Source organism: Oryctolagus cuniculus, chromosome 1, assembly GCF_964237555.1.
Source record: "Oryctolagus cuniculus chromosome 1, mOryCun1.1, whole genome shotgun sequence".
NCBI lineage: Eukaryota > Metazoa > Chordata > Mammalia > Lagomorpha > Leporidae > Oryctolagus > Oryctolagus cuniculus.
In genome coordinates, this window is record NC_091432.1 from 142765812 (window position 1) to 142786472 (window position 20661).

The window sequence follows — 20661 nt, forward strand, 5'->3', positions numbered from 1 at the left end:
GGTACAGGGACCCAAGCACTTGGGCCATCCTCCACTGCCTTCCTGGGCCACAGCAAAGAGCTGGACTGGAAGAGGAGCAACCAGGACAGTAATCTGGTGCCCCAACTGGGACTAGAACCTGGGATGCTGGCGCCGCAGGCGGAGGAATAGCCAAGTGAGCCTCAGCGCCGGCCTACCCTACTTTCCTCTTAACATCGCTTTTGGGGGTTGGCGCTGTGGCATAGCAGGTAAAGCCAAGTGCTGGCATCCCATATGGGCACCAGTTCGAGTCCCAGCTGCTCCACTTCTGATCCAGCTCTCTGCTATGGCCTGGGAAAGCAGTGGAAGATGGTCCAAGGCCTTGGGCCCCTGCACCTAAGTGGAAGACCTGGAAGACCTGGCTCCTGGCTTTGGATTGGCGCAGCTCCAGCCATTGTGGCCATTTGGGGAGTGAACCAAAGGATGGAAGACCTTCCTCTCTCTCTCTCTCTCTCTCTCTCTCTCTCTGCCTCTCCTTCTGTCTGTGTAACTCTGACTTTCAAATAAAAGAAATCTTTAAAAAAAATCACTGCTTTTGCTATATCCCATAAGTTTTAATATGATGTACTGTCATCTTCCATCATTTTCAGAAGTTGTTTGATTTCTTTTTTATTCCTTCAATGACCCATTGTTTCATTCACGCACATGTTGTTCAGTCTCCACATGTTTACATATATTTTAGAGATTCCTGAGTTGTTGATTTCCAGCTTCATTTCATTGTGGTCAGAGAAGTTGCAAGGTATGATTTCCATTATTTTGAATTTGCTGAAACTTGCTTTATGGCCTAGCATGTGGTCTACCATAGAAAAAGTTCCATGTACTGGTGACAAGAATGTGTATTCTGTACCTGTAGGATTAAAAGTTATATAGGTATCTGTTAGGTCCATTTGGTCTATAGTGTCAATTGACTGTTGTTTCGAAGTTCAGTCTGATTGATCTGTCTATTGCTGAAAGTGGAGTACTGAAGCCCCCCATTACTACTGTATTGGAGTCTGTGTCTCCCTTTAGATCATTAACATTTCTTTTAAATAGCTAGGTGACCTGTAATTTGATACATATACATTTCTAATAGTCATATCTTCCTGTTGAATTGATCCCTAATCATAACATAGTGCCCTTTTTTGTCCCTTTTAACAGTTTTTGTGTTGAAGTCTATTTTGTCTGATATTAGGATGGCTACACCAGCTCTTTTTTGGTTTTTGTTAGCCTGGAATATATTTTTCCATCCTTTCATTTTCAGTCTGCATGCATCTTTGTTGGTGAGATGTGTTTCTTATAGGCAGCAAATAGATGGGTCTTGCTTTTTAATCCATTCAGTCAGTCTATATCTTTTAACTGGAGAGTTGAGGCCATTTCCATTCAAGGTGACTATCGATATGTAACAACTTGGCCCTGCTGTTTTCACATAAATATTTCTATACTTTGAATTTTCTTTTTACATTTACTGGGAGATTTTCTGCTTTCACCTTCTTTCATTGTGATGATCATGTTTCTGTGTGTAGCACATCTCTATGCATCTTTTGTAAAGTTGGATGAGTGGTGACAAATTCTTTCAATTTCTGTTTGCTATGGAAGGTTTTCATTTCACCTTCATTCATAAATGAGAGCTTTGTAGGGTACAGTATTCTGGATTGACAGTTTTTTTCTCTTAAGATTTGGAATATATCTCATCATTCTCTCCTAGCCTGTCAGCTGTAAGTCTAATTGGAGTTCCTCTGAAAGTAATTTGGCATTTTACCTGTGCACATTTTAAAATCTTTTCTTTGTGTTTTACTGAGGAGAGTTTGACTACAATGTGTCACAGTGAAGATCTTTTCTGGTCATGGTCATGTCTATTAGTTCTATGTGCTTCCTGTACTTGGACATCCCTTTCTTTCTCCAAATTAAGGAAATTTTCTGTAATTATTTTACTAAAAAGGCCTTCTAATACATTTTTTTCCACACCTTCAAGAACTCCTAAGACCAGTATGTTGGGTCGTTTGATAGTACCCCATAAATCTCCAACACTGTTTTTTAGTTTTCTAATTTCTTCTTCTTCTCCTTCTTTTTTTTTTTTGGCGCGGGGGGGGGGGGAGGTCTGACTGTAAAATTTCCAGAGATTTGTGTTCCAACTCAGATATTCTTTCTTCTGCCTCCCCAAGCCTGTTCTTAAGGCTTTCCATCATATTTTTTATTTATTCTGTTGAATTCCTCATTTCCAATATTTCATTCTGATTTCTTCTTTAAAAATCTCAATTTCACAGTAAAAATTTTCATTCATGTTATGTATGGATTTCATTAGTTCATAAATTTGCTTCTTATTACTTCTAAGTAATCCTATGATCAATTTTTTGCATTCTGTTTCCGGAATTTTGTCCATCTCTTTATCTTCACATTCTAGTACTGAAGTGTTGTGTTCTTTTGGGGGCATCATGTTGTCTTCCCTATTCTTGTTTCTTGAATTGCTGCTTTTATTATTAGGCATTTATGGAGATACTTGTTGTCTCTCCCCACCGTGATGGCTTTTATTTTTGTACTATGCCTCTATGGCTTAGTGGAGTATCCACTCTTGCAGTGAATACCCAGAGGCATGTGCTGGGTGTGGTCAAGGACCTCTATTCAGTGCTCCAGGGTTAGGGGAGTATCCAAGGTGATCCAAGGTGATACCCAAGTTGGGCATAGTAAATCTCCTCCTTTTTTTTTTTTTTTTTTTAATCAGAGGGGAAGTCTGTTCTGCTCTTTTGGCATATTCTCACGCTCACCTCTTCTCCTCAAAGGAGACCAATGCCTGGGTGCTAGCCCCAGTGGGTGCAGTATTCATTCACACTGACAAGAACCACAAAAAGGATCTGTGCAGTCCTCTGTGCAAGCATGGATCCTGCAGCAATGTTTCTTACCACAGAATCAGGGAGCCCCAAGCATGTGGAGCTGTGCACAGTGACTGCCCAAAGTCCCAGCCACACCCTGTACCCTTCCATGCAGCCACAGTGTTTTCACAGTCCTGGCACACAAGGCTTCCACAGTCACAAGCACCCAGCCCTGTCTCCCAACCAGACTCAGGCATCTCCTCTCTGCTGGTTGTTGGGTACAAACATGAGCCAGTGCAGCTGTTATGTATGTCCAAAGTCACACCAGCCCTCTCTCACCTAGTTACAGGACACTGGTGCCAGGTGATCGGGGAGAGAGAAACGTGCCCCCTATTTTTTCCCTCTAGGTTGACAGGCACACTGTCTCCCACAGGGCTCCTAGCTGGACTCACACCAGGTTCCTCCCACAGCTTTACTGCCAGTGACTTGGGCTGCTGCAGTCTGGTCTCACCTCACTCCAGTGCTGGTGCTGACGTTCTCGGCTGTTGGGGTTCTGAGTTGTATCTGCCCACACCCCCATGTAGGTCCACAGTGTCCCTCTAACCTGAGTGGAGTTTCCTCTGATGTTTTCTCCCTAATGCTTCCCTGAGATTGCTCTCTCTCTGCTTTTTAATTATCTCCCCCTAGACTACAGCAGTAAGCTCCCTCCCTATTCTGCCATCTTGAAAAATCTCCAGCACTAAATCCTTACCTTCCATGGTAGAAAGACTGACCCTGAACAATCAAGCACTCTTCTGAACAGCAGGGAGGTGACCATCAAATTATTAGCTCAAGCAGGTGAAAGTGATTACTTCAGCAGGAGAAATGCTTTGGGTGGGAGATACCCAGGGCTGGTATTTGCAGAGACAGTATAAGAAAATCAACAGAATTATTTTGCTCTTAAATACTGTACTTTTAATATAAAACAATTATAATTAAAAACAATTTATTAAAAGGTAATCTTTGACAACCATATTTCAGTTCTGGGATACTATTAAAGTGGTAAAATGTTAACTAGGAAGAAAGAAAGAGGCAATTCAGAGATAAGGAGTAGGCAGGCACTACCCACTACTCTAGTGAGCAAAACATGATCTATGCGCAACAGGTTTCTCCCCATGTATGCAATGAATTTTTGATCTGAGATTTCACTCTTCTTGCACCAAACTCACCTAGTACCTATAACAGATGAGACTTGGGGATACAGTAGGAACTGAAACTACTTCCAAGCAAAAACATGTTAAAGCAACAGGAGGTCACCAAGAATCCCAATCACAAGAAGGCCCAAGCACATTGTGGCCCAGCACCTTTATTAGAATCTCAAGGTGGTGGGAGGAGGGCACTGGATGCCACAAAAGGGCACGGCAGGGGGAGAGGAATGGAGATCAGCAATTTTAAAAAGTCAGAAATATTAAATGGCCCTGAGTTTGGAATGAGCGCAAAAGTGGGAACAGAACCTGAGTTACCCCTATCAAATATGTTTGAAAATTCTTGTTGTTCCTTCACAGTCTTCTTTGAAGTTAACTAATGGACAAAAGAGTGATTTTTTTTTTTAGGAAATATATTGAAAATATCACCCAAACCCATGATTTCCTCCTATACAGTCCCCAAGATTTTTTTCTTAGATGTCTAAAGTTCCTCTATTCCATGGAGCTCATTTATAATAAACTGTTCAGTATTCAACCTTTTATTTTATTTGAGAGAGAGAAAACTCTCAGTCATGATTCACTCCCTCAAATATCTGCAATGGCTCCTAGCTGGGGCCAAAGCTGGGAACCAGGAACTCAATGTCAAGGAGGTGGCAGGGACCCAACCACTTCAATCATCACTGCTGCTTCCCAGGGCCTGCATTAACTGAATTTGGTGTCAGGAGTAAAGCCAGGACTTGAACCAAGGAACGCTGATGTGGGACATGGGCATCCCAACTGGCCGTTTAACCACTGGGCCAAACACCTGTCCCCAAGGTGTGTCCAGAAGCTGCTTCTCAGATCCTGGGTGAATGCTAGAGCTAGCACTGAAATCACCAATGGCTTCCACTGTTCTGAGGAAGCCCATCACTTGCACCTTTGTTCAGCAGAAAAGTCCCTTTTGAATTGTCTATTCATGGATTATCCCACCGAGCCCAAGCTCACATGAAGACACTCCACTGCCACAGGGAACACCTGGCCCTTATCTTTAAATCAGCCTGCAAAAAATACAAATCACAAGATGGAAATATTGTCCCAGATGGCAGAGCAGGCATCCCAAAGACAAAGAGAAGTCATTGTTGGTTTCTCTGTTTTTGGGATAAGCCTACCTTGGAAAGAGAATTGACGAGGGTCTCTTTGTTTTGAGAAGATCCATTGGTGGAGTTTCGGCTTTGGAACCTGACAGGTGATGTTCAATTCCCTGCTCCACACTTGCCAGTCCAGACATATTACTTAATCTCTCTATGCATCAGTTTCTTCATGTATTACAGGGGAATAATCACAGTACTGACCTCATAGGCTTAGGTGAGGATTAAGTTAGATAATATACACAGAAATCACTAGGCAGAGTAATTGGCACATAGTAAGTGTTCAAGAAATGGTAACTGCTGTCACTGTCATCACTGTGATTGCTGTCGTCATCATCTGCGTAATCTGCAAGCTCTTAGCTTCCAGCTGCCTCCCTTGTTGCTCTGGCTGACGTTCTGCAGGCAGAGGCCAAGCGTGTTGAAGGTATGGCTGCCACATGTGCATGCAAACCCGGACCTGATGAGGCCCACATATGGGGTTTTAGGTTGAGTGGCATTAAAATGCAGAGCACACAAAGTGATCAATTTAAGGAAAATGACAGCCCAAAGGGGGCATCCTGTATGACTTCATATAGAATGGGCCATTTGGAGACTATTTAAATGGTGTTTACTTTAAATGAGCCATCCTCGATGGAACAGTGAATGCTCTCACTTTGCTTTTTGATTCAATCCACTTGCACGAGACTCCCTCACTACACCAGCTGCAAAACAAAGAGAACATGCCGTACTCTCAAACGAACCCAGAGGTTTTGCTCAGCAGAGGCCAGAAGCTCTTCACCACTGGATGATTTCACAGCTAGGCCACAATTCATGAACAAGGCCAACAGAGAAGAGACAGTAAAAAGGGGCCCCAGAGGCAACAGTGCTCCCTAACTATGCGCAGGTGAGCAGCCACACTGTGAGACAGATTCTGGGGAGCTACAGACTTCTGACCTCCTCTTCAGAAAGGGATCAGAGCTCCTACAGCACTTTCTTGAGTCAGAACATATTCAGAGGGCCAGCACTGGGATGTAGCTGGTAAAGTGGCCGCCTGCCACTCCAGCATCAGATATGGGCACCAGTTTTTTGAGTCCCAGTTGCTCCACTTCCAGACCAGCTCCCTGCTAATGTGCCCAGGAAAGCAGTAGAAGATGTTCAAAGTACATGGGCCCCTGCACCCACATGGGAAACCTGGAAGAAGCTCCTGGCTCCTGGTTTCAGTCTGGCCCAGCCCAGGCAGCTGCGGCCATTTGGGAAGTGAAGCAGCAGATGAAAGATCTTTCTGTCCGCCCCCCATAAAAAAGAATAAATAAATAAATTTAAAAATAACATATTTAAGGGGGAGAAGTTCTCATTCTTTAACTGTCTCACTGGAATGGCAGATGCATCATGTGATATATTATCACAAATAGTAGCTGCTACAAGATCCAAAATAGACATGTTCATCTCCAAAACAGGACTGGAATCTTCTTAAAGATGACTGTGTTTTTTGCAGGTAAAACAGGATTGGAAATGGGTCCATTTCCAAGTCACAAAAAGTAGTTTAAAATGTAGTACTGTTGTTGTTGTTGTTATTGTTTTAAAGATTTATTTATTTTGATAGAGTTACAGAGAGAGAGAGACAGAGACAGAGACAGAGAAGGAGGGGAGAGAGAGAGAGAGATCTTCCATCCACTAGTTTACTCCCCAGAGGTCCACAAAGGGCAGTTCTGGTCCAGGCTGAAGCCAGGAGCTTAATCAGAGTCTCCCACATGAGTGGCAGGGGCCCAAACTCTTGGGCCATCCTCTGCTGCTTTTCCCAGGCCATTGGCAGGGAGCTGTATAACAAGTGGAGCAGTGGGGATACAAATTGGCACCCATCTGGGATGCGGCATCCCAGGTGCAGCTTTACCTGCTATGCACAATGCAGGCCCCCAGAGAAGTAGTTTTTAAAGTAAGTATCTTAACTATTAAAGAGAGCATTAAACAATTACCTTAATTCCTTTCTCACTGACTACTCTAAAACTGTGCTCTGAATGGTTTTGAAGCTTTTACCTCCTAAAGGAGACACAGTAGTTAGCAGTGAGAAGCGAGAAAGGAAGAATGCCATGGAGCACTGAGTTCATGGGGAGGGAGAGAGAACTTATTATATCCAAAACCTGAGAAATACTGCACTCATTATTTGAGAAAACAATTTGTATAAAAGGAAAAAATAAGAAGAAAAAAAATCAAGATATTGTAGGCATTCTTTTACACATCAGCCATGCCTACTAACAATAAATGAGATACAAGATTTATGGGAAGCCAATGTTGTAGTCTTAGGAGAGTCTTAGGAGAATCTTGGATAAACTCCCTCGTCAGAGCACAAAGACAAAGCCACACCCCATTCTGCTCCTGCATAGGCTGGGCAGATGGTTTCTCTTTCCGCAGTGAAGCATCTCACAGACCTTCCTGTGTTTAGTTATTGCTTCCACTGAGAATTAAAACAGGCCCTTGACTGCTTCCTATCAGAAGCATCCTCCACTCCAGGTTAGACAAACAACACAAAGTACTGAATTGACACATGCAGTCATTTAACGTATTATATTTCTTTCCTCAACCCTTTCTCAGCCCCTGCTTGTCTCCTACCTCAAGATGGCTTCTTTCTTTAGCCACAATTCCTGACTTATCAGGTTCCTGCTCAAACTACTCCATATGTTAAGACTGTTTGGGAACAACTCTGTATTACAAGTTCAAGATGCTTGCTTGATATTATGTATAAGAATATGTGTATTTGTAAATGTATACAGACATACCATAAATAATGTACATGCTATATACTTAAAAAATATATATGTATGTATAATAAATGTAATATATACAGGGGCCGGCACTGTGGCATAGCAGGTAAAGCCACCGCCTGCAGTGCTGGCATCCTATATGGGTGCCGGTTCAAGTCCCGACTTCCCCACTTCTGATCCAGCTCTCTGCTATGGGAAGGCACAAGAAGATGGTCCAAGTGCTTGGGCCCCTGCACCCACATGGGACACCCAGAAGAAGCTCCTCGCTCCTGGCTTCGGATCTGCACAGCTCTGGCTGTTGCAGCCATCTGGGGAGTGAACCAGTAGATGGAAGACCTCTCTCTCTCTCTCTCTCTCTCTCTCTCTACCTCTGTCTCTCTATAACTCTGCCTTTCAAAAAATTAAACAAATCTTTTAAAAAATACATAAAATATACACAAAAAGGAGGAAATACTCCCAATTTGAGCCACTTTCCCCACTTGCCCACCTTCTTCAGTGCTTGAGTTTTTCAGCAAACTCCAGCTTTTTCTGTCACTACTGTTTAGATGGCAAGTCTACACAGTCTGATTTTCTGAGGTAGTGTAAGCCACTCTCTTGAATACCCATGGTGTGACTGTTTTTCCCTAGCTCTTCTCTGCTATTGCTCAAGGGTTGTAGCCGGCACCAAAACAAAGGAGACAGTAACATGCCCCTGGGCCAGAGGCACCAGCGCCACCCAAGCAGAGCAGTGTACCAGGTTAGGCCACCACCTCGCAAGCACGGATGCCACTTGGCAAGGTTTCCAGTTCCCTTCCCTGCAACATGGCAGTGCCTCAGGCATAGGGGACCCAGGAGCGAATGACCTTCAAGACCATTCCTTGAATTAGGTAAAAGAGCGCCACCTACTGAACGGAGAACACAAGTGCCTCTGTAGGTTTGGAGGTCTTCCTTGTCTGTTACTAGAATTCCTGAAGCTACACAGCACAGCAGGTTCATTATTCCAAGTCTCACTGGCCGTTCTGACCTAGGATGCAGATGACTGAGGTCACCTCAAACTAAAAATGCATCAGGGAACTGGACACCAAACAGTACTGTTCCAGAGAGGCACAGGTAAACTTTTAGCACTTGACTCGCCATGAGAACATTTATGATTGTCAAGTCCAAGAGGAAAATCCATGACAACAAGAATTGGTATATAGACATGCCTGACAGAATCATCACTACCCAAAAGAAGTCATAATGACTTGCACATACGCTGTGTATGGAAAGTGCAGGGCTGGGAAGGCAAGTAAGACATAGTCAACAACAAATCACGAAAGAAAAGAATGAACTGACAGAGATCTAGAAAGTGCGGTCATGGTGTGAGACCATCTGAGGGGTATAGCAAAGTGGAACACAGGGTCCTGGCTACCCACAGCTTCCCAATGAGAAAGGATGAATACGTTTACTCTGCACTCCTACCCTTGTAAACACATGTATGTAAGTGTACCAACCCAGAATACAGTCTCCCCAGTTTTACAAACAGGGAGCTTTCTCTACCTTGCATTCTCTCTTTGCGGGGGGAAAACACTTAATCATAACCATTCCTAAATAGCTTCTAATTTACCATTTCCTTCTACGTCATTCCTGGTTGCAAACTGTGGGAGCAGTCTAAACAGCATTGCTCATTTTGAGCCATCAAGAGGGAGGAAAAGTTGGCTTTCGATTGCACACTGGAGGGTCTGGACCCTGACATCTTGGCTTTTTCCTGGAATTTCCCATACAAAGTATACAGAAAGCGAATGTCAGAGACTGGGTCTATTGGGCAGGACACAGAGTAGCATTTTGCCCAGAATGAAGTAATGTCTACAGTTTTACTTCTGCAGAGAAAATTGAAATCAGATCCTATGCAAGGGCACATGTAGTTTTTAACACCTTTCATTTGCTCATATGCTTTTCTTCCTTCATTTGGAAGGAGCTTTTAGCAGTATTATTCATTTACCAGAGGCTTCCCACAAAAAATAGAAGCAGGGGCTTTTATTTTTCTAGGAAGTAGGAATACACTAAATTAGACCCTGCAAAAACTAAACTAACCCCCCAAAAATTACCAGAGGAAAACAATAATGTCCTAAATCAATTTTCTTTTAAAATTTATTGTAGCTGGAGAAAAGACATAAACTCTAATTAGGAGTATGATGAAAAGAAATTACTTTGAAATCCCTTTTGTCACTATCAGTAGCAGCTTTCAATGTTCCTCCCATGAACGTAGTGCTTCCATCTCATTACAGAGACCTCATTTATTCAACAAATAAATATTGAATACCTATTACATATAAGGTATTGTTCTGGGCATCAGGTCTTTGTGCTCAACAGTTTAGCTACATTTGGGTAGGGAATACAAGGCCAACAGTAACACACAGGATAACGTTTCTGTCTGCCCAAATGGCATTATGCTGAGGAAGCTGAATAATAAATGAGTCAAACAAGTTCATCTAAACCTATAGTCTTGGCTTAGCTTTCTTGAAAAAATAATGACTACTCAGCTAATAAAATTCTTATGACATGGCCATTACCCTACAACTCAAACCATTAGCCCTCTTTTTAAAAACAGGTCAAATGATTTCCCTCAAGGAGCAAGGACTGGAGGTCTGATTCCAGTCCCTGCACAGGGGTCGCTGTCATTTCTGTCACTGTTATCTGTTCCCAGGTGCTTTGTTTCTTTCAGGAAATCAGTTCGTGCCTGGCAGATGCGTTCATCAGGCTGATGCGTCACTGTGGTGGAAACTGTGACTTGCTGGGCTGGGTTTTGCCGCTCCTGTTTTTGAGGATAGCTCATCCTTCTAAAGGGCATTGTGCACAACAGAGCGGAGGTCCTAGGGGACAAATCTACCAATCTAGAAAACATGAGTTAGAAAGGAAATGGTATCATCTTGCATTCGCATACCCTGTCTCTCCAAGGAGGGCAGATACATTTGTAGACATTATTCCATCCTCACAGCAGCCCTCTGGTTTCTGGCAAAGAGCTTCATCAGCACTATTTCCTCTGATAAACCTCAGTTGCGGACTGCAGGAGGAATTATGGTACTAAGCCCAGCATTCTTTCTCCTTGTCTAGCTCAGTCCTCCCTCAGTTTGAATTGGTAAAGTCTGTTCTGTGGTATCATATGAAGCATACATGGTATGGCCATAAGGATTTCCCCATGAGTATACCTTTATTATAACTGTGACCTCCACTGGCAATTCTGGAAAGAAAAAAAAAAAGGTTGGACCTGTCACAGATATAATCCTACAGGTATGAATATTCTCCATGAAAATTCTGAATTCTTGTTTTAATTTTTTGATAATCTTCAAATAAATAGATGGGCAACAACAAAGGGCACATATACAATCAGAAATTTTTTTCCTGTAAAAGCTCAGGTTGCAAGCATTTTAGGCTTTGTGGGCCATTTGTTGCAAATATTCTGCTACTGTAGCATGAAAACAGCCATAAACATTGGCCATATCAATAAACTACATACAGAAAACAGGCAGTGAGCTGGATTTGGCCAGTGGGCTACAATATGCTGACCCCTGATGGCATCTTCATATAACTGAATACTGCCAAATTATTTCAGAGTTCAAATCTGTGAAACGGTGCACAATGACATTAGGACTACTATAATTATGTAGAGATAATGAAAAAAGAACCTAAAGAGGGTACTTTTGGCTAGGCAAAAGCAAATGACATTACAGCATGCTGTGTAAGTCAAGGTTTTATAGCAGATTAAAAAAAAAAAAAAAAGAGGTAGGGGCTGGCATTTTGGTATAGCAGGTAAAGCCACTGCCTGTAAAGCTGGCATTCCATATGGACGCTGGTTCACATCCCAGCTGCTCCACTTCTGATCCAGCTCCCTGCTAATGGCCTAAGAAAGGCAGTGGAGGATGGTCCAAGTGCTTGGGCCCCTGCTATCCACATGGAGAAGCTGGAAGAAGCTCTTGCCTTCAGCCTGGCCCAGCCACAGCAGTTGTAGCCATCTGAGGAGTGAACCAGCAGATGGAAGATCTCCCTCTCTGTCTCTCCCTTCCTCTTTGTAAGTCTGACTTTCAAATAAATAAATAAATCTTAAGGAAAAAAAAAAAAAGAAGTGGTAGAATTGCATGGCCCAGGGTAAACCAGTTGTTCCATCTCAAAAGAAACTGCATGTATCTGTTAATACCATATTCATACTGTAAAAGGCAATTTCTTTTCAGTAAAGTGCTTGTATTAATCTTTGTATTAAAGATGTTAATTTGAATTTTATTGATTCTACAGTTTGGTCTACATTTAATTTGTAAATTTAGTTTGGCTTTATAGATGTGTAAAAGTCATAGAGGCATACTGAGTTTATCTAGTCTTAGGCATATAGCTTTGGAAATTTCATTCTAATATAAATAGTCTAAGTCAACCCAGTGAATCATTAGAGCTTTTTGTTCCCCTAAACAGAAAAGTAATGCTTAAGTTTGAGAATCACTGCCAATCCTGAAGCTTACATCTGAACTGCAAGGCCAAACCATGAATGAGAAAGCAGCCCTGAGAAGTAGGGGTATCGGGAGCCACATGGCATTCTGGGAGGTATAGTTATCATACAGAAACGGTTCTGTGCTGCAAAAGTCCAGGTAATCTGGGACTGCTGAAATTGGAGTGTTGCATGCACACAATTCATTCAGTCTGTCGGGGAACCAAACAGGGGGTGGGGTGTGAGGAGGATGCCATGTAAGTCCAACAGAACCCAGATAAAGGAGCTGCAGTATGAGTTAATCCTCCACCTGAGGAGGGGGTTCAGCTGGCACACAAGTGGACTGTGACTCCATATATTTGATTAAGCCTGTCAGTACGCATTAGAGAGGAAAGCCATGAGATTGTGGGGAAAAACGCTGCAGAATGAAGATGAAAGAAGACATCATTCTAAGCACTCAGAAGAAGAACAAGCTTGGGAAATTAATTTACTGCAGAAACCAAAACCAGTTTAGGAAACTGACACTGTCACTAGGATGAAGACATAACTTTCATGAGTAATAGTTAAATGTTATGAGAAGAGAAGAGGCTGAAACCTGAGTATATAACAGGTGGAGGTCAAATGATAACAGACCAGAAGATTCCTTTTTTAAATGAAGGCTCAAAAGGAAATTAATGTTACAATAGCACAATTGCAATCTGTAATTGAATTAGTAAAGAACAAAAATGTCACTATGGAAAAATCGATGGTATACAATATAAATGTCTTTTCATACATAAGCTACACAGACTGAGAGAATAGATTTATTAGACATGCATCTGACAAAAGGTTTCTATGTATTTGTATAAACAAAACAAGCAGAACAACCCACATTTTAAAAATTGGCATAAAGGGGCAGGCATTGTGGTACAGCAGGTTAAGCCACAGCTTGCGGCACCTGCACCTCATATCTGAGTGCCAGTTCAAGTCCCAACTACTCGGGTTCTAATCCAGTTTCCTGTTAATGCTGCCTGGGAGGCAGCAGATAACGGCTGAAGTGCTAGGGCCCCTGCAACCCTGTGGGAGACTTGATGGACCTCTAGGCTCCTGGCTTCAGCCTGGCCCAGTCCTAGCTGTTGTGGGCATTTGGTGAGTGAACCAGTGCATGAAAGTTCTTTCTTTGTCTCTGTCACTCTGCCTTTCAAGTAGATGAAAACAAATTTTTAAAAAGTAACGTTTTCAGGGCCAGCATTGTGACACAGCAGGTAAAGCCACTGCCTGCAATGCCAGTATCCCATAAGGATGTTGGTTTGTGTCCCAACTGTTCCCCTTCCCATCATGCTCCCGGCTAAAGGCCTATGAAAAGCAGCAAAAGATAGTCCAATTGTTTGGGCCCCTGCCACCCATGTGGGAGACCTAGAGGAAGCTCCTCGCTCCTGGCTTTGGCCTGGCCCAGCACTGGCCATTGCATCTATCCAGTGGATAGATGATCTCTCTTTCTCTCTTTCTCTCCTCTCTCTGTAACTGACTTTCAAGTAAATAAATAAGTCTTAAAAAATAGCATTTTGCGCCGGTACCGCGGCTCAATAGGCTAATCCTCTGCCTTGCGGCGCCGGCACACCGGGTTCTAGTCCTGGTCGGGGCGCCGGATTCTGTCCCGCTTGCCCCTCTTCCAGGCCAGCTCTCTGCTGTGGCCCAGGAGTGCAGTCGAGGATGGCCCAAGTACTTGGGCCCTGCACCCCATGGGAGACCAGGAGAAGCACCTGGCTCCTGCCTTCGGATCAGTGCGGTGCGCCTGCCGCAGCACGCCAGCCGCGGCAGCCATTGGAGGGTGAACCAACAGCAAAAGGAAGACCTTTCTCTCTGTCTCTCTCTCACTGTCCACTCTGCCTGTCAAAAAAATAAAATAAAAAATAAAAAATAGCATTTTCAAAAATGGCAAATGACTTGAAGAGATGCTTTCTCAAAGGAAAAAACAAGAATGTACAATAAATACATGAAAAGGTGTTCAGTATCATTAGTCATCAGAGAACTGCAAATTAAAACTACGATGAGATGCTATTTCACATTCAGTTGGAGAGCTAAAATTAAAAGGACTGACAATACCAACTGTTCACAAGGAGAAACTGCAACTGGAATTCTCACACCTTGCTGGGAGAAATACACAATGTTACAATCACTCTGAAAGCAGTTTGGTAGAAAGGTAGAAACTTACATACTTACCATGTGATCTAGCAGTTACATTCTTGGATATATACACAAGGGAAATGTTAAGACCTGTGTCCATAAGACAACTTGCACATGAATGTTCATAGTATATTTTTCAAAATGGCCAAAACAATACAAATGTTTGGGGCCAGTGCTGTGGCATGGCAGGTAAAGCCACCACCTGCAGTGCTGGCATCCCATATGTGCACAGGTTCTAGTGCCAGCTGCTCCAGTTCTAATCCAGCTCTCTGCTATGGCCTGGGAAAGCAGTAGAAGATGGCTCAAGTCCTTGGGCCCCAGCACCCATGTGAGCAACCCAGAAAAAGTTCCTGGCTCCTGGCTTTGGATCAGCACAGCTCCAACCATGGCGGCGAATTGGGGAGTGAAACAGCGGATAAACACTTCATCTCTTTCTCTCTCTCTCTCTCTCTCTGTGGCTCTGCCTTTCAAATAAATAAATAAATCTTTAAAAAATACAAATGTCCAACAGGTGAATAGATAAATTGGTTTATTCATAAAGATTTACTCATCAATGTATATGTTTTTTTAATGTGCAAGGCCTGTTTTTTTGTTAAAATATTTATTTATTTGAAAGGCAGAGTTAGAGAGAGGCGGAGGCAGAGGCAGAGAGAGAGAGAAAGGGCATGAGGGAGGGAGGGTGTGATGGAGGGAGGAAGAGAGAGAGAGACAGAGAGAGAGAGAGAGAATCTTCTATCTGCTGGTTCACTCCCCAAATGGCTACAATGGCTGGAGCTGGGCCAACCTGAAGCCAGGAGCCAGGAGCTTCTTCCAGGTCTTCCACGTGGCTACAGGGGCCCAAAGATTTGGACCATCTTCCACTGCTTTGGGTGCATAAGCAGGGAGCAAGATAGGAAGTAGAGCAGCCAGGACTCAAACAGGGGCCCATATGGGATGCTGGCACTACAGGCAGCTGCTTTACCAGCTGAGCCACAGCACCAACCTACAATGTATATATTTTAAAAAAACTACTGACACCCACAACAATGTGTGTAGAGGAATCTCAACATGACTCTGACTGAAAAGAGGCAGACACAAAAGAGGACACACTGAATGATTTCACTTGTATCAATTATTACAAGAGGTAAAACCAGCTAGAGTGACAGAAATCAGATCAGTGGTTAACCAGAGTAGAGATAGGGAGGAATGAATGCAAGGGCACAGAGAAATTTCTGGGGTAATGGAAACCTTCTATGTCATCATAGGGATGCTGATTAATCACATACACATGTACGCTAGTATTCACCAAATTTCATTGAATAACACATTTTAAATGTATGCATTTATAACATGCAAATAACACATTAATAAAGTTAATTAAAAACAAGAAGTACAGCATCTAACTTCATTCTGGAAAATTTTTAGTTACATAAATTAAAAAAAATCTGTGACTACGGAGGCAGGAAAATCAGACTGCCTCCAAAGAATTAATAAAAAAAAAAAAAACTGTCACATTTCTGGGGCATGCATCTGGCCTAGTGGTTAGAATACAGGCTAAGAGTACCTAGGTTCAATACCTGACTCCAGATTCCTGCTAACGCAGACCCTGGGAGGCAGCAATGAGAGCCCAAGTGATTGGGTTCCTGCCACACACATGGAGACTTGGATTGCATCCCAGGTTTCCTTGGCTTCAGCTCAGGCTGTTGGAGACATCTGGGGAGTAAACTAGCAGACGGGGGAACACTTGTACTCTCTCTTTCTCACACTCTCTCTGCCACTAAAACATATTTAAAAAAAAAAAAAAAGAAAAATCCCAATTCAATCCCATCAAGGTGGCATGTACCAATGCCATCTAACTAGTCCAAGTGATCAATTTCTGTTCACAATTGATCATAATCATAGGACTAAGAGTCAAAGGGATCACATAAACAAGACTAGTGTCTGAAAATACTAACTGATAGAATGAAAAAGGGAGAGAACGATCCAACATGGGAAGCAGGATACACAGCAGACTCATAGAATGGCAGATACCCTAAACAGCACTCTGGCCTCAGAATCAACCCTTAAGGCATTCGGATCTGGATGAAGAGCCCATGAGAGTATTTCAGGCATGGAAAGCCAAGATACTCTGGAAAAAAAAAAAAAAAAAAAAAAAAAAAAAAAACCAACACAACACCTAAATGAAAGATCTCCGCAAGTGAGATCCCAGTGGAAAGAACAGGTCATCAAAGAAGGAGGTACCTTTCTCTGAAGGGAGGAGAGAACTTCTACTTTGACTATGACCTTGTCTAAATAGGATCAGAGTCGGTGAACTCAAAAGGCTTCCATAGCCTTGGCAACTCATGGCAAGAGTCTAGGGTGATTACTGATGCCATAAACAAGAGTGTCAAATTGTTAAGTCAACAACAGGAGTCACTGTGCACTTACTCCTCATGTAGGCTCTCTGTCCTTAATGTGCTGTACATTGTGATTTAATGTTATAACTAGTACTCAAACAGTATTTTTCACTTTGTGTTTCTATGTGGGTGCAAACTGTTGAAATCTTTACTTAATATATACTAAACTGATCTTCTGTATATAAAGAGAATTGAAAATGAATCTTGATGTGAATGGAAGGGGAAAGGGAGCGGGAAAGGGGAGGGTTGCGGGTGGGAGGGAAGTTATGGGGGGGGGAAGCCATTGTAATCCATAAGCTGTACTTCAGAAATTTATATTCATTAAATAAAAGTAAAAAAAAAAAAAGAAAAATCATATTCCTTCTCAGAAATCCTAAATGAGACGATGGTGATGGACAGGTAAGCTGAATGATGTATCTTATCTATTGTGGATAATGCTGCAAGGAACATGGGACTGAGATATCTCTTGGACATACTGACTTCATAGCCTTTGACATATACTCAGTAGTGCAACTGCTCCTCAAAGGAAGTGACATGAATCTATCTCAACATCTTGCCACCACTTTCATCGAATCCTCATATATTTATTCAGAAGAAAGCATTTTAACACTCCATGATCTGTGGATTATACAATGGATACTTTTCCCTAATTTTTATTGCTAGCTCAGGCATTTGTGGCTATAATAACTTCATCACAATAAGGATGGATTTGGATGTATTTTTGAATAGTATCATAGTCTTTCTCCCAACAGTGCTGAGGAACTGTGGCTAAATAAATTCAGTAGCAGGTGTGGACGACAACCATGGCTTATATTCTTATGAAAAGTTGGATTAAGATCTTTAGAAACTTTGAACACTGGAAACATTACAGTATCCTCCCCACTCCCACCTCACCAATTTTTTAAAAAATATTCTAGCTAGTAGGAGTAAGTGTAAGAACATTAAATAAAGTTTCTATGTTTCTCATTAAAAAAAATCAACTGCAACTTAAAAATAACAGTAACAATATGATTGGCTTTCTCCCAATGCTTTACAATTTGCAAATCTGCAAACACTGTGTGCCAATTTATAAAATTTAATTTTGATTTTTTTCTTAATTTACAGTTGTGTTATGTTTGGTTATATCATTTGTTATGTGTGTCATTTGGTTAAGTTATACTGCCCTAATAATCTAGTCTTATCATTTTGGAAAGACAGAGTTTAGTGTTTTTTTAAGCTTTGAAAATATAAATCTACCTTTTAAAAGTTTTCATAATTTATTTTCATCCACATGAAAGAGCAACAGGGAGAAGGAACGAGCAAGAGAGAGAAATCTTCCAACCTATGGGTCACTCTCCAAATGCCTGCAACAGCCAGGCCTGTCAGGCCAAAGTCAGGGTCCTGAAACCCCCTTCTTGGGCCATCATCCACTGCCTCCCAGGATGTATTACTAGGAAGCTGTATGGGAAGCAGAGCAGCCAGGACTTGAACCAGCACTCTGATATTGAATGTGAACATTTCAAGAAGCAGTTTAACCTACACTGCCATAACACCAGTCCCTGAAAATATATTTTTTGATTATTATATAAACCATGATTGAGACTGAAGGATCAATTAAAATTTCTCTACTACCAACAAAATACTAAAAAGAAAATAAATAAATATTTTTTAAAAAGTTTATACCTATCCAATTATATTCATAAGCAATACAACAAAAAGCTAATCTAAACATGAGAAGAATCAGAAAAGAAACTTTAGGTCCTTCTAGAAAAAAATATGGTAGGTATGCCTCAATCTACTGAAAGATGATTCAAGAGCACAGGAGTGAAGATGGACTAAATACATAGTTCGAGGGTGATGTGAAACTGAATAAAATTGTAAAACAATAATAGTAATTCCTAGAAGAAAATATAATACAAAAGCAAAATAGAGAAATAACATAAGTTCCCAAATCCTAAATTTTATTAATTAAAATTGAAAATGTAAGTGCGGAAAGAATGAAAAGCAAATGTCCATGAAATTTCTTATTTGATATTAAGTCCAGAGATATTGGTTAACTAAATTCTGAAACACCCATCTATGGAATACTTACAGTCAACAAAATAATGAGGAAGCTCTTCATGTTCAGATATAAAATATCTATAAGATAAATTTATTCTAAAGGGAGAAGCATGATGCAAAATTGTGTACAGAGTACCATGATTTATGCAACAAAGGAAAATAACATTATACGACGGAAACTGGTAACTTGGGTTGTTTGGATTAGAGGATACTGAGTGGGAAATTAGAGCAAAGAGGCTACTGCAATGGTTTGTCCTTTGTCTCTGCACAAATGACTCACGTAAATGTTAGGTACTTTTAAAAATAAAATTTTAAAACATATTATTTGTCTTGCTTTTGCTTTAAAAATCAAGTAAATACTCATTCAAGACCTTAGTACACATGAAAATCTAGCTTATGATAAATAGGGTATCACCAATCAGAAAACATGAAAAATGTTCAAGATGAACTTTGAGTCAAAAAAGGCAGAATACCCACTGCTATATGCAATTCTGGAATGATAATATGTACTATAATATAGATTTTAAATAATGGAGAGAAATGCAACAAAATGCTCACCATCATTTTCTGTAAAATTATTTACTATTTTTACTTTTCTGTATATTTGAAGTTTCTGTAATAAATGTGGGAGGAGATACTCTATTTTAAACAAGGAAATACAACTACAAAAATTTTACCAGGCATGAATGTATTCAAGAGCTAAACTGAAAAGAGTTTATTATCACAATAAGTAGTAAGTCATGGATAAATCCTTGACAGTACATTAGCACTTGCCTTCCTTTCTCCTATATCTCTTTGGTTCAGAATATCACGCAGGCAAATAGTGCGTAGAACAGATCTTTTACCAGGAATAAACACAGTGGGCCAGCCAACAGGAGCGCTATCTCTAAACATCACGAATAACCACGTCCAGACACACCATGGCCACACCACAGATAACTCAAACACTATGGTGTTTCCATGACACATTCGCCTGCCCAGAAAGTCTTCAACCAAGACCACCCACTTATGGCCCACAAACCACCATGTGAAGGTTAACTGCTGGAATAATCTCTGAATTGATAATTCTGGCATGAAGAGCCCCAAATCCCCGGTCCAGGCTCCTAAGTCCCCCTCCCCAACTCCTGCTTGCTTTTACTGGCAGGATATTTTACAGTAAGTTCATATCCAACCCAATTAATAAAGGAGTTCTTTAAAGTTTAGAAAAACACTGCTTATTGGGTTCCTGGGTCCAGCATGTGTGTGATACATAAATAAGCAAAGAACACATGTACAGTACCTTCTCGAATCTGCGTTGGCTTGGCAGAATTTTCCCCACTCATTAAAACAACAAAGGATGCAGCTGCTCGAACTGTAGCCTGCCATGTTGACATGGCAACCGGTGGCTCCTGGCATGGAAAAAGGGCCCTGTTGTTTATGGGAGATCCTATAGTATAAACACATGGCCTGCAGAAGAAAGACAAAGAAACAAAGGGGGAGAATCTTTAAAATGAGTTGTCACTTTTCTCACCACCAATGGTAGTGAAGGTTAAGTTGAGCTTTCAAAGGGAAAACATTTGAGGCTTTGTAGTTGACTAGTTTCAAGGCATATTGAACTGGAACTGCCAATAGCTGGTTACGTGACTAGCTGAGTGGTTATTTCTCCCATATGAATTACTTAAATATGTAAAGAGGGATTATTTTTTAAGGAGGAAAATAATTTTGAACAAGGTTTTAAATACAAAGTCTGCCAAGTTATAATTTACATTACCCTTGCCCCTTCCCTGAGGCCTTTATGCCTTCAAAAGAAAGAAAA

General features: G+C 41.5%; 1 protein-coding gene across 28 annotated transcripts in view; it reads right to left on the reverse strand.

Annotated features, from left to right (window-relative positions):
- AOPEP (aminopeptidase O (putative)) overlaps window positions 1-20661 on the reverse strand; it is a 404877-nt gene that overhangs the window by 321580 nt on the left and 62636 nt on the right. For all 28 annotated transcript variants that reach the window (XR_011379142.1, XR_011379141.1, XR_011379138.1 and 25 more), the window contains exon 3: window positions 20146-20312. Coding sequence is in view for 20 of the 28 variants with exons in the window: in XM_070049764.1 (XP_069905865.1) it covers window positions 20146-20312 (167 nt within the window). In the remaining 8 variants the exon portion in view is untranslated. The remainder of the gene's footprint in view (window positions 1-20145; window positions 20313-20661) is intronic.